This window comes from Bos indicus, chromosome 9, assembly GCF_029378745.1.
Source record: "Bos indicus isolate NIAB-ARS_2022 breed Sahiwal x Tharparkar chromosome 9, NIAB-ARS_B.indTharparkar_mat_pri_1.0, whole genome shotgun sequence".
In the NCBI taxonomy this organism is placed as follows: Eukaryota; Metazoa; Chordata; class Mammalia; order Artiodactyla; family Bovidae; genus Bos; species Bos indicus.
Genome location: NC_091768.1, coordinates 68,209,730 through 68,224,534, shown reverse-complemented (window position 1 = coordinate 68,224,534; position 14,805 = coordinate 68,209,730). Strand labels below are relative to the sequence as shown.

The 14,805-nt window shown below is 37.9% G+C and overlaps 1 protein-coding gene across 1 annotated transcript; it reads left to right on the top strand.

Annotated features, from left to right (window-relative positions):
* Nucleotides 1-6,426: 6,426 nt before the first annotated feature.
* On the top strand, nt 6,427-14,147 carry TMEM244 (transmembrane protein 244). Its single transcript, XM_070795638.1, has 4 exons — nt 6,427-6,516; nt 7,708-7,922; nt 9,788-9,861; nt 13,046-14,147. Exons 1-4 carry the CDS (start codon nt 6,427-6,429, stop codon nt 13,225-13,227), a joined length of 561 nt encoding a protein of 186 aa, XP_070651739.1. The 3' UTR covers nt 13,228-14,147.
* The last annotated feature ends 658 nt before the right edge of the window (nt 14,148-14,805 follow it).

Below are 14,805 nucleotides of genomic sequence, written 5' to 3'. Positions count from 1 at the left end.
TGTGTGCATCACAAGAAACTGTGGAAAATTCTTCAAGAGATGGGAATACCAGACCACCTGACCTGCCTCTTGAGAAACCTGTATGTAGGTCAGGAAGCAACAGTTAGCACTGGACATGGAACAACAGACTGGCTCCAAATAGGAAAAGGAGTCCGTCAAGGCTGTATATTGTCACCCTTCTTATTTAACTTATATGCAGGGTACGTCATGAGAAACACTGGGCTGGAAGAAGCACAAGCTGGAATCAAGATTAACAGAAGAAATATCAATAACCTCAGATATGCAGATGATTCCACCCTTACGGCAGAAAGGGAAGAGGAGCTAAAAAGCCTCTTGATGAAAGTGAAAGAGGAGAGTGAAGAAGTTGGCCTAAAACTCAACATTCAGAAAACTAAGATCATGGCATCTTGTCCCATCCCTTCATGGCAAATTGATGGGGAAACAGTGGAAACAGTGACAGGCTTTATTTTCTTGGGCTCCAAGATCACTGCAGATGGTGACTGCAGCCATGAAATTAAAAGACTCTTGCTCCTTGGAAGGAAAGTTATGACCAACCTAGACAGCATATTAAAAAGCAGAGACATTACTTTGCCAACAAAGGTCTATCTAGCCAAGGCTATGGTTTTTCCAGTAGTCATGTATGGATGTGAGAATTGGACTATAAAAACCTGAGCGCCGAGGAATTGATGCTTTTGAACTGTGGTGTTGGAGAAGACTCTTGAGAGTCCCTTGGACTGCAAGGAGATCCAACCTGTCCATCTTAAAGGAGATCAGTCCTGGGTGTTCATTGGAAGGACTGATGTTGAACCTGAAACTCCAATACTTTGGCCACCTGATGTGAAGAGCTGACTCATTTGAAAGGACCCTGATGCTGGGAAAGATTGAGGACAGGAGGAGAAGGGGACAACAAAGGATGAGATGGTTGGATGGCGTCACCGACTGAATGGACATGGGTTTGGATAGACTCTGGCAGTTGGTGTACGACAGGGAAGCCTGGCAAGCTGTGGTTCATGGGATCACAAGGAGTTGGACACGACTGAGTGACTGTACTGAACTGAAAATATGGATAAGACATCATATTGGGCAGTGTTGTTGTGAGGAGTAAAGAAAATGAGGTGTTTGCAAAGTTGCTAGCTCAGCCCTGGTATGTGTAAGTATTAAACAAGGTGACCCCCCCTACCCCAGCCCTACAAAACAGGGATGTTCCTCAAATTTTTATTAAAAAATTATATTTTTACAGTTTGTTAAGATGTTCACCAGTTACATAAACTTATTGAGAACTTTTTATAAAAAAATTATATTTTTACAGTTTGTTAAGATGTTCACCAGTTACATAAACTTATTGAGAACTTTTTACAAAATTATTATGGAAAAATAAGCATATGGTAATGCAAATAGAAAAATAGAATGAATTTCATTTATCCATGATCTAACTTTGCAGTTATCAACTCAGTTCAATCTCATTACATCTACATAGCCAGCTATTCTCCCAAGTTTTCACTCTGAGACTAACTCAGAAATCTTATTATTTCATCTGCAAGTATTTCCATATCTATCTTTAAAAATAAGGACTCAAAAAATAGTCATCATACCACCATAATACCTTAAAATATTAACACTAATTCTTTCAGTTTGGTTCAGTTCAGTCACTTAGTCGTGTCTGACTCTTTGCGACCCCATGAATTGCAGAATGCCAGCCCTCTAGCATTATCAAATATCCAGTCAAGTTTAAATAGCCAAAACTCTCATAAATATATTTCACAGTTTGATTCAGGATCCAAATATATATTCTAAAAGAATAAATTAACATTTTGGTGCTAGCTATGTACTGAGACTGCTACAAATTCTGACTCTTATATATTGAATTTTTCAAAAGTACAGTAATAATATTTGTATCAGAATGAAATTTTGTGTTCAGTCATTTGGGCAGCATTTTTAAGTGTCTTTTCTTTGGTAATTCAATACCTTTTTTTTTTTTTTTTTCTAACTCACCTCTGCCACTAAATAAAGGTTTGACCTTGGGCCATTCACTCAACCTATCCAAATCTCAGTTTCTATAATTTTAAAAAGAAACTGTTGAACTAGGATTGATTATTCAGCATGCTTTTCTTCCAAGCCTGCCAGGTTGAAGGCAGGACAGCCCAGGGGGAGGAGAGTTCAGACATCCAGCAGATCTGGACTGGAGCCCTGCCACATACAGGCCATGTGAGCTGGGATAAGTTTAACCTCTCTCTGCCTCAGTTTCTAAATCTGTGAAGTACAGTTGATAGTTACCCAGACTAATGATGGAGTGGTATGGGGAAGGTGGATAAAATGAGAATATAGGGGTACAGTGCTTGGCACAGAGTAACCCCACAATAAATAGTAAGTGTAGTTAGACTCTCAAGAGTTTGGGGCAGGGTTAAGAGGATGAGGCTGGAAGGAAAGGGAGTGGTTAGAGTGGTATTGTCTAATATAGTACCTACTGGCTACACAAGGCTATAAGCACTTGAAATGTGAGTAGGCCAAATTGAGATGTGTTATTAGTAACATTCACCCTGGGATTTTAAGATGTACTGTGAACAAGCAAGAAATACCACAATAATAACTTCTAATACTTACTATATGTTGAAATTTTATGTTGGATATATTGGGTTAAATAAAATATTATCAAAATTAGTTTTTCTTTCTTTACTTTTATGAAAGTGGTTCATAGAGAAATTTAGATGACATACATGTGGCTTGCAATATAAATATCTCTTTATAGATTATATATTACTTATTTATAGAAATTTATTGGACAGAATTAGGTTAATCAAATGACCCTCTCCCTTAAGCCCCCACAACTTGTTGATTCTATTTCTTCACTGGCCCTCACATTTGTCTTCTCCATCTCCACTGCTGGTCAAGAGTATTAAAAACCCCTTTATTTTATTCTTTGCATTTGTAATCAAGATATAATTGGCATATAACATTGTGTTAGTTTAAGGTGCACAGAAAGTTGATTTGATATGTTTATATACTGCAGTATGATTACCACCAGCACATTAGCTAACACCTCTATCATGTCACAAAGTTAGTATTTCTTTCTATGCTTTCCTTACTTATTAGCTGCTCTCCAGTCCACACTGTGCTCAGTTGCTAAGTCATGTCTGACTCTTTGTGACCCCATGGACTGTGTAGCCCACCAGGCACCTCTGTCCATGGGATTTCCCAAGCAAGAATACTGGAGTGGGTTGCCATTTCCAGTCTACTATTCTTAAATCTTTCACAGTCTTCCCTTCAGAGACATTGGAAATTTTATCAAAGCATAAAATTCCCTTCATGATTTTTTTTTTAAATTTATTTATTTTAATTGGAGGCTAATTACTTTACAATATTGTAGTGGTTTTTGCCATACATTGACATGAATCAGCCATGGGTGTACATGTATTCCACATCCTCTTTAAACTCTCTGACCACCTCTGCCCCCCACCACCCCGCACATCTTTGCAAGTACTTCTTTTGCCTTGAGCAGAACCCTGACCTCCACCCCAGCGTAATGGTTAAGAGTTAGCAAAATTTGAATCACAGCTCTGCAATTTACTGACAAGCTTTGGAAAACTAACTAGACTTCTTTGAGCCTCATTGTTCTTCTCTCTAATAATAATAGACTTGGACTAAATGAATAGACTTATCTTTCTGAATTTGTATGAGGATTAAATGAGATAATGCAGGCATGAGATAATCCATGTGTGCTGCTCAGTTGCTTCAGTCAGTTGCTTGTCCAGCTCTTTGCAACCTAATGGACTGTAGCCCACCTCTGTCCGTGGGATTCTCCAGGCAAGAATACTGGAGTGGGTTGCCATTCCCTCCTCCAGGGAATCTTCCCAACCCAGGAATCAAACCCCATGTCTCTTGCGTCTCCTGCATTGGCAGGTGGGTTCTTTACCACTAGCGCCACCTGGAAAGCTTGAGATAATGCATAGACGGTGCCAAGTACACAGTTTTTTTGTTTTTTGTTTTTTTTAAGTCCCTTAGTCGTGTCCGACTCTTTGAGACCCTGTGGACTGTGTAGTCCATGGAATTCTCCAGACCAGAATACTGGAGTGGGTAGCCTTTCCCTTCTCCAAGGGATCTTCTCGAACCAGGGATCGAACCCAGGTCTCCCGCATTGCAGGCGGATTCTTTACCAGCTGAGTCACAAGGTAAGCCTGAGAATACTGGAGTGGGAGGCCTATCCCTTCTCCAGGGGGTCTTCCAGACCCAGGAATCGAACCAGGGTTTCCTACATTAAGGCGGATTTTTTACCAACTGAGCTATGAGGGAAATACACAGTTAACCTACAGTAAATGTTAGTGTTGAATGTTTACCCCTGGAAAAATGTTCCTTGTCACCCCACCCTCCACAAACCCCTGTGTCTCCCTCGGATTTCCATAGCACTCTGTGTGTGTATGCGTGCTAAGTTGCTTCAGTTGTGTCAGACTCTTTGCAACACTTTAGACTGTAGCCTGTTAGCCGCCTCTGTCCATGGGATTCTCTAGGCAAGAATTCTGGAATGAGTTGGATGCCCTCCTCCAGGGGATCCTCCTGACCCAGGGGTTGAACTCAGATTTCCGGCATTCAGGTGGTTTCTTTACTGCTGAGCCACAAGGGAAACCCCATAGCGCTGTGTACACTCCTCAGTGCCAGCTTTTCTGTCTGTATTATAGCCATCCCCCAGTCTTGCCTCTAGATGAGTAGTCTTCAAAGCTTGGTCTTAGAAGCAGCAGTGCTAGCATCCCCTGGAAACTTGTTAGAAATGCAAATTCCTGGAGCCCACCCTAAAACTACTGAATAAAAAAGTCTGGGGGTAGGGCCCAGAAATGTGTTTTAACAGGGCCTCAATGTGAGTTCTGATATTCATACATTTGATGAACACTGCTACACTGGGTATTTATGCCTGGGACCACATTCAATTCATCTTGCAATGCCACCCAGCCCAGTGACTATTTGTCAAATGAAAAAAATGGATGAATGAATCCTGATGACAGTGTGGGGCCATTGAAGGATAGCCAGTATGGGAATGTCATGGTCTGATTGCCTTTTAGAAAGTTACTTTTGTAGGCTGTATAGAGAAAAGATTATGGGCAAAAATTACTAGAGGCAACAGAATTTGTTTATAGGAAAATTATGATTTGAAAAATCTAGATTTATTATGCAGGCAGGAAAAATAGTTATTTACAAAAAGAGTGCCTTGTTTTTCAATATATTCCATACAAAACAGTTTTAAAATGTGTATTATACCATTCTATTGATAAGCAGTGTTTTATAAATTTGTTGGGGAAAGTAGGTATACCTATACGTTATAAATTTGTCAATAAATATGTTCTCTCACAAATTATGATTTCATTAAGAAGTAGTTCCAGATATCTTACACATTTTTAGCATTTGTGGGTTTTCAAAGTGTGAAGCACAAGCCTCTGTTTGGATTATGAAAGCAAAATTCTATAGCAAATAAGTATATTTAAAAATTAAAATGTTACTTAAATTTCAGTATTAACATAGAAATAAGAAAAGTTTCATGTTTGACTATGTATTAGTATAGAGATTACATATTATTTCTTTTTTGGATGGAAATTGAGTAAACAATCATCTAGAAATATTTCAACTAGAGGTTATTAATGCTCAAATTAAAAGAAAAGCAAATTTATATGTATAAATTAATGTATAGAATAAAGAGTAAAGCAAATCCAAAGATATATGACCTTTCAGAAAATTGTAAGACTGCAGAAGCCCCAAAGTTGCTCCCTATCATAATACTCATATTCCATCAGCAGATCCTCATCCCAACAACTGGGCAGGAATTGATCCAACTTAAATGTGGGAACAGTATCTGGACCTTCAACTCAGGTGAAGCTTTCATATTTTCTCTTGACCTCTAAGTCATCTTCTCTAGAAATGAGACAAAGTAGAGACATCCATCACTTTGCCAACAAGGGTCCATATAGTCAGAGATATGGTTTTTCCATTAATCATGTGCCAATGTGAGAGCTAGACCATAAAGAAGGCTGAGCACCAAAGAACTGATGCTTTTGAACAGTGGTGCTGAAGAATACTCTTGAGAGTTCCTTAGTCTGCAAGAAGATCAAACCGGTCAATCCTAAAGGAAATCAGTCCTGAATATTCACTGGAAGGACTGATCCTGAAGCTCCAATACTTTAGCCACCTGATGCAAAAAGCTCACTCATTAGAAAAGACCCTGATGCTGGGAAAGATTGAGGGCAGGAAGAGAAGAGGGCAAGAGAGGATGAAATGGTTGGATGGCATCACTGACTCAATGGACATAAGTTTGAGCAAACTCAAGGAGAAAGTGAAGGACAGGGAAGCCTGCTGAAGTCCATGGAGTCACAAAGTGTCACACATGACTTAGTGAATGAATACACACAAAAGAAGGGTCATGAAGGAAGAAAGAACAGGAGACAAAGAATGGGAAATATTGAAGAGCAAAGGGAGATTGAGAAAAGTGGGCAGAAAGAGAAGGGATTTGATGAGCAAAGGGAAGTCTACAGGCAAAGGGTAGGAGAGGCCAAGAATGACATGGGGTGGGGAGAGAGAGAGGTAGGGTTCTGAAGGTCTCAAAACCCTGGAGTCTCATATGAACCCTGGGTTTCATATGGCCCTCTTAGGCCCAAGAGGTCACCTAGTTTTAGTAGTTGAAAGAAGTGAGTTGTTAGTAAATCTATAATCAATTCAGCCAGTTGGTTGTGATGGGCTCTGTGCTACTGTCTCTTCTTGCCTCTACAGGAGGGCTCCTTCTGTACCCAGCCAATTAAAAGACTCGGTCAAGTTGGTGGATCGGTTATTCAGAGAAAAGAGCCATCCTAAAGTGTTAAAGTGTTGAGTAAACAAGATGACTTCTTAAAAGATTCCAAAGGAAAAGAACACACCAAAAAAATCCCATATGAAATGCTAACATTTTTACTATATTCACAAGAATATATTTTAAAAGATCAATAATGAGGTCCTCTAAACATTTTCAATTGCTCATTGGCTTTTCAAATGTTTATTCATATAAGCTGCCAATTTATATACCTTGTCCCTTTTTCATTGGTTTGTCTGTCTCTTTTATATTCAAATGTGTTTAAATATTGCAGATATCAATCCTTTGCCTGTGATATATGTTGCAAATGTTTTCTCCTGTTATACTTCTTGACATTTAAACCTTAAATCCATCTGAAGTTTATTTTGGTGTTTTATACAAGACTGCAATCTAATGAGATTTTTTTTTTTAATCTAGAAGTTAGACAATTTTCACAACACTATTTGTTGAATAATCCATCTGTTCCTCATTCATCTGCAGTGCTTCCTTCTTAACTCTCACAGGTGGTAAAATCCTTCTCAGGACCATCTATTGTGTTTTAGCCAATTGCTCTGTAAATTCTAGCACAGGAATTTAACTATTGTTGTATAATTTTTTTGTTTATACTTTTAAAAATTTCTTAGCCTTTCTTGTATTTTCCTATCATGGCAGCTGAGATTTAGAATCATTTCATCAGGTAAAAACATAAATATTGACACATTATTGTAAAACATAAATTTTGTAAAATTTATGTAATTACGTAAAAACATAAATATTGTTGTGGTAGATGATGGATAGGTAGTGTGGGTTTATGTACTGCATTAATCCTTGGGGCAGATATGTACTACGCCAGCTTCTCTAGTCGGCAACACTTCTATTGCGTAGTTTGAAGTCCTTCCACCCCATAGGTCTCCAGGCGAAACAAGGCTAGCCAATGTGATCTAGCAGTCATTCATCGTCTTTTGCTTGTCAGACTCCTTAACAACAACCATGTGAAAAGCCCAGGCTCTTGGAGCTCACCCCTGTGTTCTCTGCAGGTTGTTTGGCAGAACCTTCTCATATGTGCCATCCTTTTCTACACTGTGTACTACGTGGTTCTGGGCATGTGCTGTGTGATGCTCGGGTAAGTATAACGTCACCTTCAAACAATTCAAAAGTTCGGATACAACACGAAAGAAGTTCACATAGAACACTCAACGTGTCTTTATAGAATAAAGGGTGCAGATTTTTTCCCATGGTATATTTTCTTCGTCTTTTTTTTAAAGTGAAAGTAAGCAAACGTGTCACCTTTGAAAATGATACAAGTAGCAATCATGAAATGAATAGAACCAGGCAGGATTGTTCCTCTTATGAGGATGATCATAGAAAGAAAGTGAAGTTATTACTCCCTGGGCTGGTGTTGCATCAGAGATCAGAGGGCTTTTGAACTAGAAGGGAATTTAGATATAATCTACATCCAATTTAAATATTTTCTGTTACATACTGGAAATAGCTTTAGACTGAGAGTCAGGAGATCTGCATTCCAGCCCAGGTTCTCACTAACTTCCTGAATCATCCTGACTAAGCCAGAGAGCTTCTTTTCCCTCAGTTATCTTCATTTGTCAAGTGAAGGTAATAATCCAAAAGAGAGTTATCATGAGAACCAAGTAATACATGTATTTTTAAAGATATTTTTAAGTGTGAGGCTTTTTTTTTTTTTAGGTAATTTTTCTTTGTCTTGTTACAGTTGGATTTTATCTTTACAGATTTGCTTGCCAATACATTGATTTCCTTGAAATACATTATGTATAGCTACAAAGAATTTCCTAGAAATTGATTGTTTATACAATTGAATTTTATTGTGTAAGCAGGGAATTGGGACTTTTCAATTTCAGTGTGCAAATCAATGCCCAGAATTGATTATATTGACTTTTGCAGTGGGAATGATGCTATAAAGCTTGCTTGCAGGCAAGCCCCCTGAGGAGGAGTCTGGTACGTTCACACACGGTTTCAGCTATTGCCTGGAACTTGAGGTGGTGAGGCAGTGCCTAGAGCACTGAAGGTCTTAGAATAGTCAGAGTTCTGTGAGCATGGGATTCCAAGGGTTTGTAATGTGAATCAAAGGTGAGGAATTTGAAGTAACTTAAAGCCCCAGGAGGCAGGTAATTGATTGACCAGTTGCACACAACTACAAACTTGGGCATGGTAGGAGATGCAGAGTTTATAGTCAGATTTAATTTTCTTTTTTTTTTTTTCATTTTAAATCATTTTACTTTTGTATTAATATACAGTTGGTTTACAATGTTGTGTTAGTTTCTGGTGTATAACAAAGTGATTCAGATTTTTTTTCCCATATAGATAATTACAAGATATTGAATATAGTTCCCTGTGCTATACAGTAGGTCCTTGTTGTTTATTTTATATGTAGTAGCATGTATCTGTTAATCCCAAGCTCCTAATTTATCCCTCTCCAACCCTTTCCCCTTTAGTAACTGTAACTTTGTCTTCTATGTCTACTATGAAAATGTAGACTCATCTTATGTCTAATGTGAATGTAGACTCAGATTTTAGAACAGGAAGGGACCTCAGAGATTAATTGCTTCAATGTACAGGTAAGAAATGAAAGCTCAGAGAGGTTAAGCAACTGCCCAAGTTCATAGTTAACAGCATCATCAGAATTAGAGCTGGGCTCCGTTGCTTCCCAGCATATGCCCTCATCACAGTATGAGGTTTTGCACCCACATTTGATGGAAGGGACCTCCAAGACTACAGCTGAGACCTCAAATACAATGAAGTCCACTTGGAGAACAGACTTCATTGGACAAAGAAGACAGTGTGGATAAAGAATATATTTGGCTTCCATTCAAGTCAGCCAGTTTTCAAATGTGCCACAAAGTGATTAAAGCTGACTTGTCCTTGTATGGGAACACTTGAGGTGCAAAATGTTAATGTGCAACCTTATGAACTACCTCCTCCAGAGTAAACTATTTTCATTTGTAACATCCTCAGGGTGTATGAGTTGGATGTCCTGGCACCATTTGATTTCAAAACAAATCCTTCATGGCTCAACACAAATTATAAAGGTAACTGGCTTTAGTTTCCAATCTTTGTTAATTAGTGAACTAAATGCCTCCAAAAATCAAAATAGTTTTTGTTTTAAAAAAATTTTAAAAATATCAAGCCTTCTTCTCAGCCATCTGTATCCTATATCTGACTCCCAAAATGTGGAAAAGTGCCATCAATTTTTTTTAAAATGACTATTGCTAAAAGATGGAATAGGATGAAATAAGAGGATAGTTTTCCTAAATGAATTTTTATTTTAGTGATATTATGGATAAAATTTTGTGCATTAAATATTTTTCAAAGAAAAGGCAGAAAAATGGCTTAATGGAATGATGTAGAAAGATATTTGTGACATATGAAATGGAAAATAAAGACTACAAAAGAGTTTTTATAGTATAATTATTCATTTTTGTAGAATAGAGTAAAATACATCATGTCAGTGGTAAGAAATCTGGAAAATTATGCAACAAACTGTTATCTCCCAGCTGGAATGACAGAGGACTTTCATTTTCTGCTTTGTACATTTCTGCTTAGTTTGATTTTTTTCCTTCCCAAAAATAGTGTATAACTTGTTGCAAAGGAAAAATGATAAGAAAGAATATAGTAGGCAAATTTTTTTATCTCTTTTAAACTTACTATTTTTGTTGAAATAATTATTCTTAACATTCTGTTAAATTTCTTCCCACATTAAAAAAAAATGAATTGTGGATTCTTCAAACAATCCAGTTCTTTAGAAAACCACTGGACATCTTTTTTTGGAACGAATATGCAAATATACAAAAATTGTCTGAAGCCAAATGTGACTTGTATAGGAAACTTGGTCAGCTAGAACTACTGAATTTAAACTAAAAGATTCAGAACAGCCTCTTCAAATGGGTAACCTTTTTTCGTGCCATTATTGATTCAATTTGGGATAGACAAAGATATCTTAGGACAAGAAACTTTCATTCAAATGAGATACAAGTTCTAACATTCTATCTTAACTTCCACTTCACACATTTCCCTGTTGAAGATTGAATTAACTTTTTCTTCCAAGCTGACCCACAAATGATAAAGAAATAGTCACAAGCAAGAGTTATATATGGGTTGTGTGTTTGGGGTAGAGAAAGAGATTTAAAATCCAACTGTTATTTAATTCTTGCGTTTGAGATGGTTAGTGATAGATAGGACAATGACACAGGCTTATTGGAGAAAGCTGTGTTTTGACATAGCAGAGATTAGTGAAAATCCTCAGAATGCCACGCACAGTCAACATTGTTCTCTCAAAAAACAACTAACATTTGTACAAAGATATCAATAAACCCTTAGCCTATTAGATCTTTAGTTTGGGGCTTGGAGAGATAAGTGTCATAACTCTTGAAAGTTATTGCTTTGAGAATCCAGACTTGTTTAATCTCAGAGATAAAATGTAAGAGTAATCTCAGAGCCTTGAGCATGTATTGAGGGTCAGGCTCTTGTCTGTTTCAACAGTTTTGTTACCTAGGAGATCAGGCTTAGCAAGGACACTGAAAAGTGTGAGCTCAATTGAGACATTTGACTACTAACATCTTTCCCTTGCATCATAGAGATTGGATTATAAACTGTTTTCGTTTTAAAATAAAATCCTCTGAACAGTTTTTGAGATAGATATGATAGTAATCCATTTCCCAATTTATCAAGGAATAATTAGACTGACCTAGACGTTATAATCCTACTCAAGGTCATAGCACTCTTAAGCTATAAGGTGAGACTAGAACACTGGTATCCTGACTTCAAATTTTGTATGACTTCCTTTAAATCATGCTGTCTCATATCATAGACAAAGCACAATCCTCCTCTATCAATATATGTAAATACAGTTTGTTCAAGACTGAAATCACTGTCTCTAAGCAGCTGCAAGTTAACTTGTAAAATCTGTAAATACTGATAAAAGAAGCATTTCTTTTTCCTTATAGTAACATGGAGGCTCCGTGAGCCACTAGTGAAGGCAGAAATGGAGATGTGATGGGAAATCTAATGGCAATACGATACCACTGTATAGCTCCTTCTACAGCCTTGAATCCTGGAGATCAGGACTTGCTATAATTGTAATTCCATACAATAGAAAAGGAGCTAGTAGGAGTTCTCCATTCAATTTCAGAAATCTGTTGAGTTGAATGAAGTAGAATTGAAGAGGAATAAGTGTGAGGTCTTTTGAAAGGCTAGCACCTGAGACTTGCTTACTTATTTCATGTCTTGCTGACCCACTAGGCAAGGGCTGGCATGTCTGTTAATAAATTACTTCTGCACAATAACAGATCATGTGACTATTGTAATTTTAGCTTTGAAAGTAAAAAAAAAGTAAAATAGCCTGACTGGACTGATCAATTCGTTAATTATTTATATGAGCATACCTATCATTTTCTGTGTTTTAAAAGAAAGGTAACTTTTATGGAAATTGATATCATTACAAAGGAACCTTGGTGGCATGTCACATGTATTTTCATTTTAAAGTTTGATGAATCTCATCTTTGGAACCACCACAATGTAAGATCTATATCAAGGAAAAAGGCAAAGGTTGACTCTTCACATATTCAAGGCTTTTAGAGATTTATGGTACTGACCTAGGAATAACTAGCTGTTTATGTATGTTCAGGGAAAGCACTCTGAAAAGGCATTCTGGAGTTAGAAATGTACCTCCATCCACACAAGTCATTTATGAGACATTCTTTCATCCATGGTTATCCATTATGTTTCCCAGATGACTATCTGAACATACCCTTTTATTACAAAGACACAAAGGAACTCATTTCCAAGTTAGGCAATAACTGGTACTAAAGAAACATTATTGTTCAATAAACTATTAACATTTTTTTTTTCTGAAAATCCAGAGCTGAATTTTTCATTAGTTTTTAATATATCTTCAAATGAGATTTGAAATCTAGTTACAGATTTGTTACATTGTAACTTTTCTTTATTGTATTTTACCTTCTAAAATGCTAAATATAAAGAATATAAAACAGAAATTATCTACTGTTATTTCTCTATAAGTCCAACAATTATTAAGAGATGGAATATTTTTAAAGTTCTTATTCAAATTTGAGGAATGTTAAGAGATGGAATGTTAAAAGTTTCTTACAAAAATTTTTTTTGCAGAATAAGTTGTGGTGGTCCTGTTACTCATTGTGTTTTAGAATTATTAATTGCTCTAATTCCCAATAATTCTATTCTTCCTTTTATTTGCAGTTCTTTTAGTCTCAACAGAAGTCACCTACTTTGTTTGTGGATTACTTTTCGTTCTGGTAGTGGAAGAGTGGGTTTGGGATTATGGTATTTCAGTAACTATCCTTCATGTTGCCATCACTTCAACTGGTAAGCAAACTAAAATAAAGGAAACAAAATGTATTCAATCTGGATATTGTACCTAAATCGATACATAAGAGTAAAACTTTGTTGTATGCATAGTGTCCTCTGATGGAGAAATAATAAAAACTGATGATAAAAGTTCTTCATCACCTCCCTCACTCCTTCTCCCCCATCAAGTTCCTCTACCATTTCCTCAGAGAGGTTTTGATTAGATACATTGTCCAATTCAAAACTGTATTGAAATGTTCAGTTCAGTTCAGTTGCTCAGTTGCTGGCACCGACTCTCTGCGACCCCATGAATCGCAGCACACTAGGCCTCCCTGTCCATCACCAGCTCCCGGAGTTCACTCAAACTCATATCCATCGAGTCGGTGATGCCATCCAGCCATCTCATCCTCTGTCGTCCCCTTCTTCTCCTGCCTTCAATCTTTCCCAGCATCAGAGTCTTTTCCAATGAGTCAACTCTTCACATGAGGTGGCCAAAGTACTGGAGTTTTAGCTTCAGCATCAGTCCTTCCAATGAACACCCAGGACTGATCTCCTTTAGGATGGACTGGTTGGACTTCCTTGCAGTCCAGGGAACTCTCAAGAGTCTTCTCCAACACCACAGTTCAAAAGCATCAATTCTTCGGCACTCAGATTTCTTCACAGTCCAGCTCTCACATCCATACATGACCAGTGGAACAACCATAGCCTTGACTAGATGGACCTTTGTTGGCAAAGTAATATCTCTGCTTTTTAATATGCTATCTAGGTTGGTCATTGGAGAAGGCAATGGCACCCCACTCCAGTACTCTTGCCTGGAAAATCCCACTGACAGAGGAGGCTGGTAGGCTGCAGTCCATGGGGTCTCTGGGAGTCGGACACGACTGAGCGACATCACTTTCACTTTTCACTTTCATGCATTGGAGAAGGAAATGGCAAGCCACTCCAGTGTTCTTGCCTGGAGAATCCCAGGGATGGGGGAGCCTGGTGGGCTGCAGTCTATGGGGTCACACAGAGTCGGACACGACTGAAGCGACTTAGCAGCAGCAGCAGGTTGGTCATAACTTTCCTTCCAGGCAGTAAGTGTCTTTTAATTTTATGGCTGCAATCACCACCTGCAGTGATTTTGGAGCCCCCCAAAATAAAGTCTGACACTGTTTCCACTATTTCCCCATCTATCTGCCATGAAGTGATGGGACCAGATGCCATGATCTTAGTTTTCTGAATGTTGAGCTTTAAGCCAACTTTTCCACTCTCCTCTTTCACTTTCATCAAGAGGCTTTTTAGTTCCTCTTCACTTTCTGCCATAAGGGTGGTGTCATCTGCATATCTGAGGTTATTGATATTTCTCCTGGCAATCTTGATTCCAGCTTGTGCTTCTTCCAGCCCAGTATTTCTCATGATGTACTCTGCATATAAATTAAATAAGCAGGGTGACAATATACAGCCTTGACGAACTCCTTTTCCTATTTGGAACCAGTCTGTTGTTCCATGTCCAGTTCTAACTGTTGCTTCCTGACCTGCATACAGGTTTCTCAAGAGGCAGGTCAGGTGGTCTGGTATTCCCATCTCTTTCAGAACTTTCCACAGTTTTTTGTGATCCACACAGTCAAAGGCTTTGGCTTAGTCAATAAAGCAGAAATAGATGTTTTTCT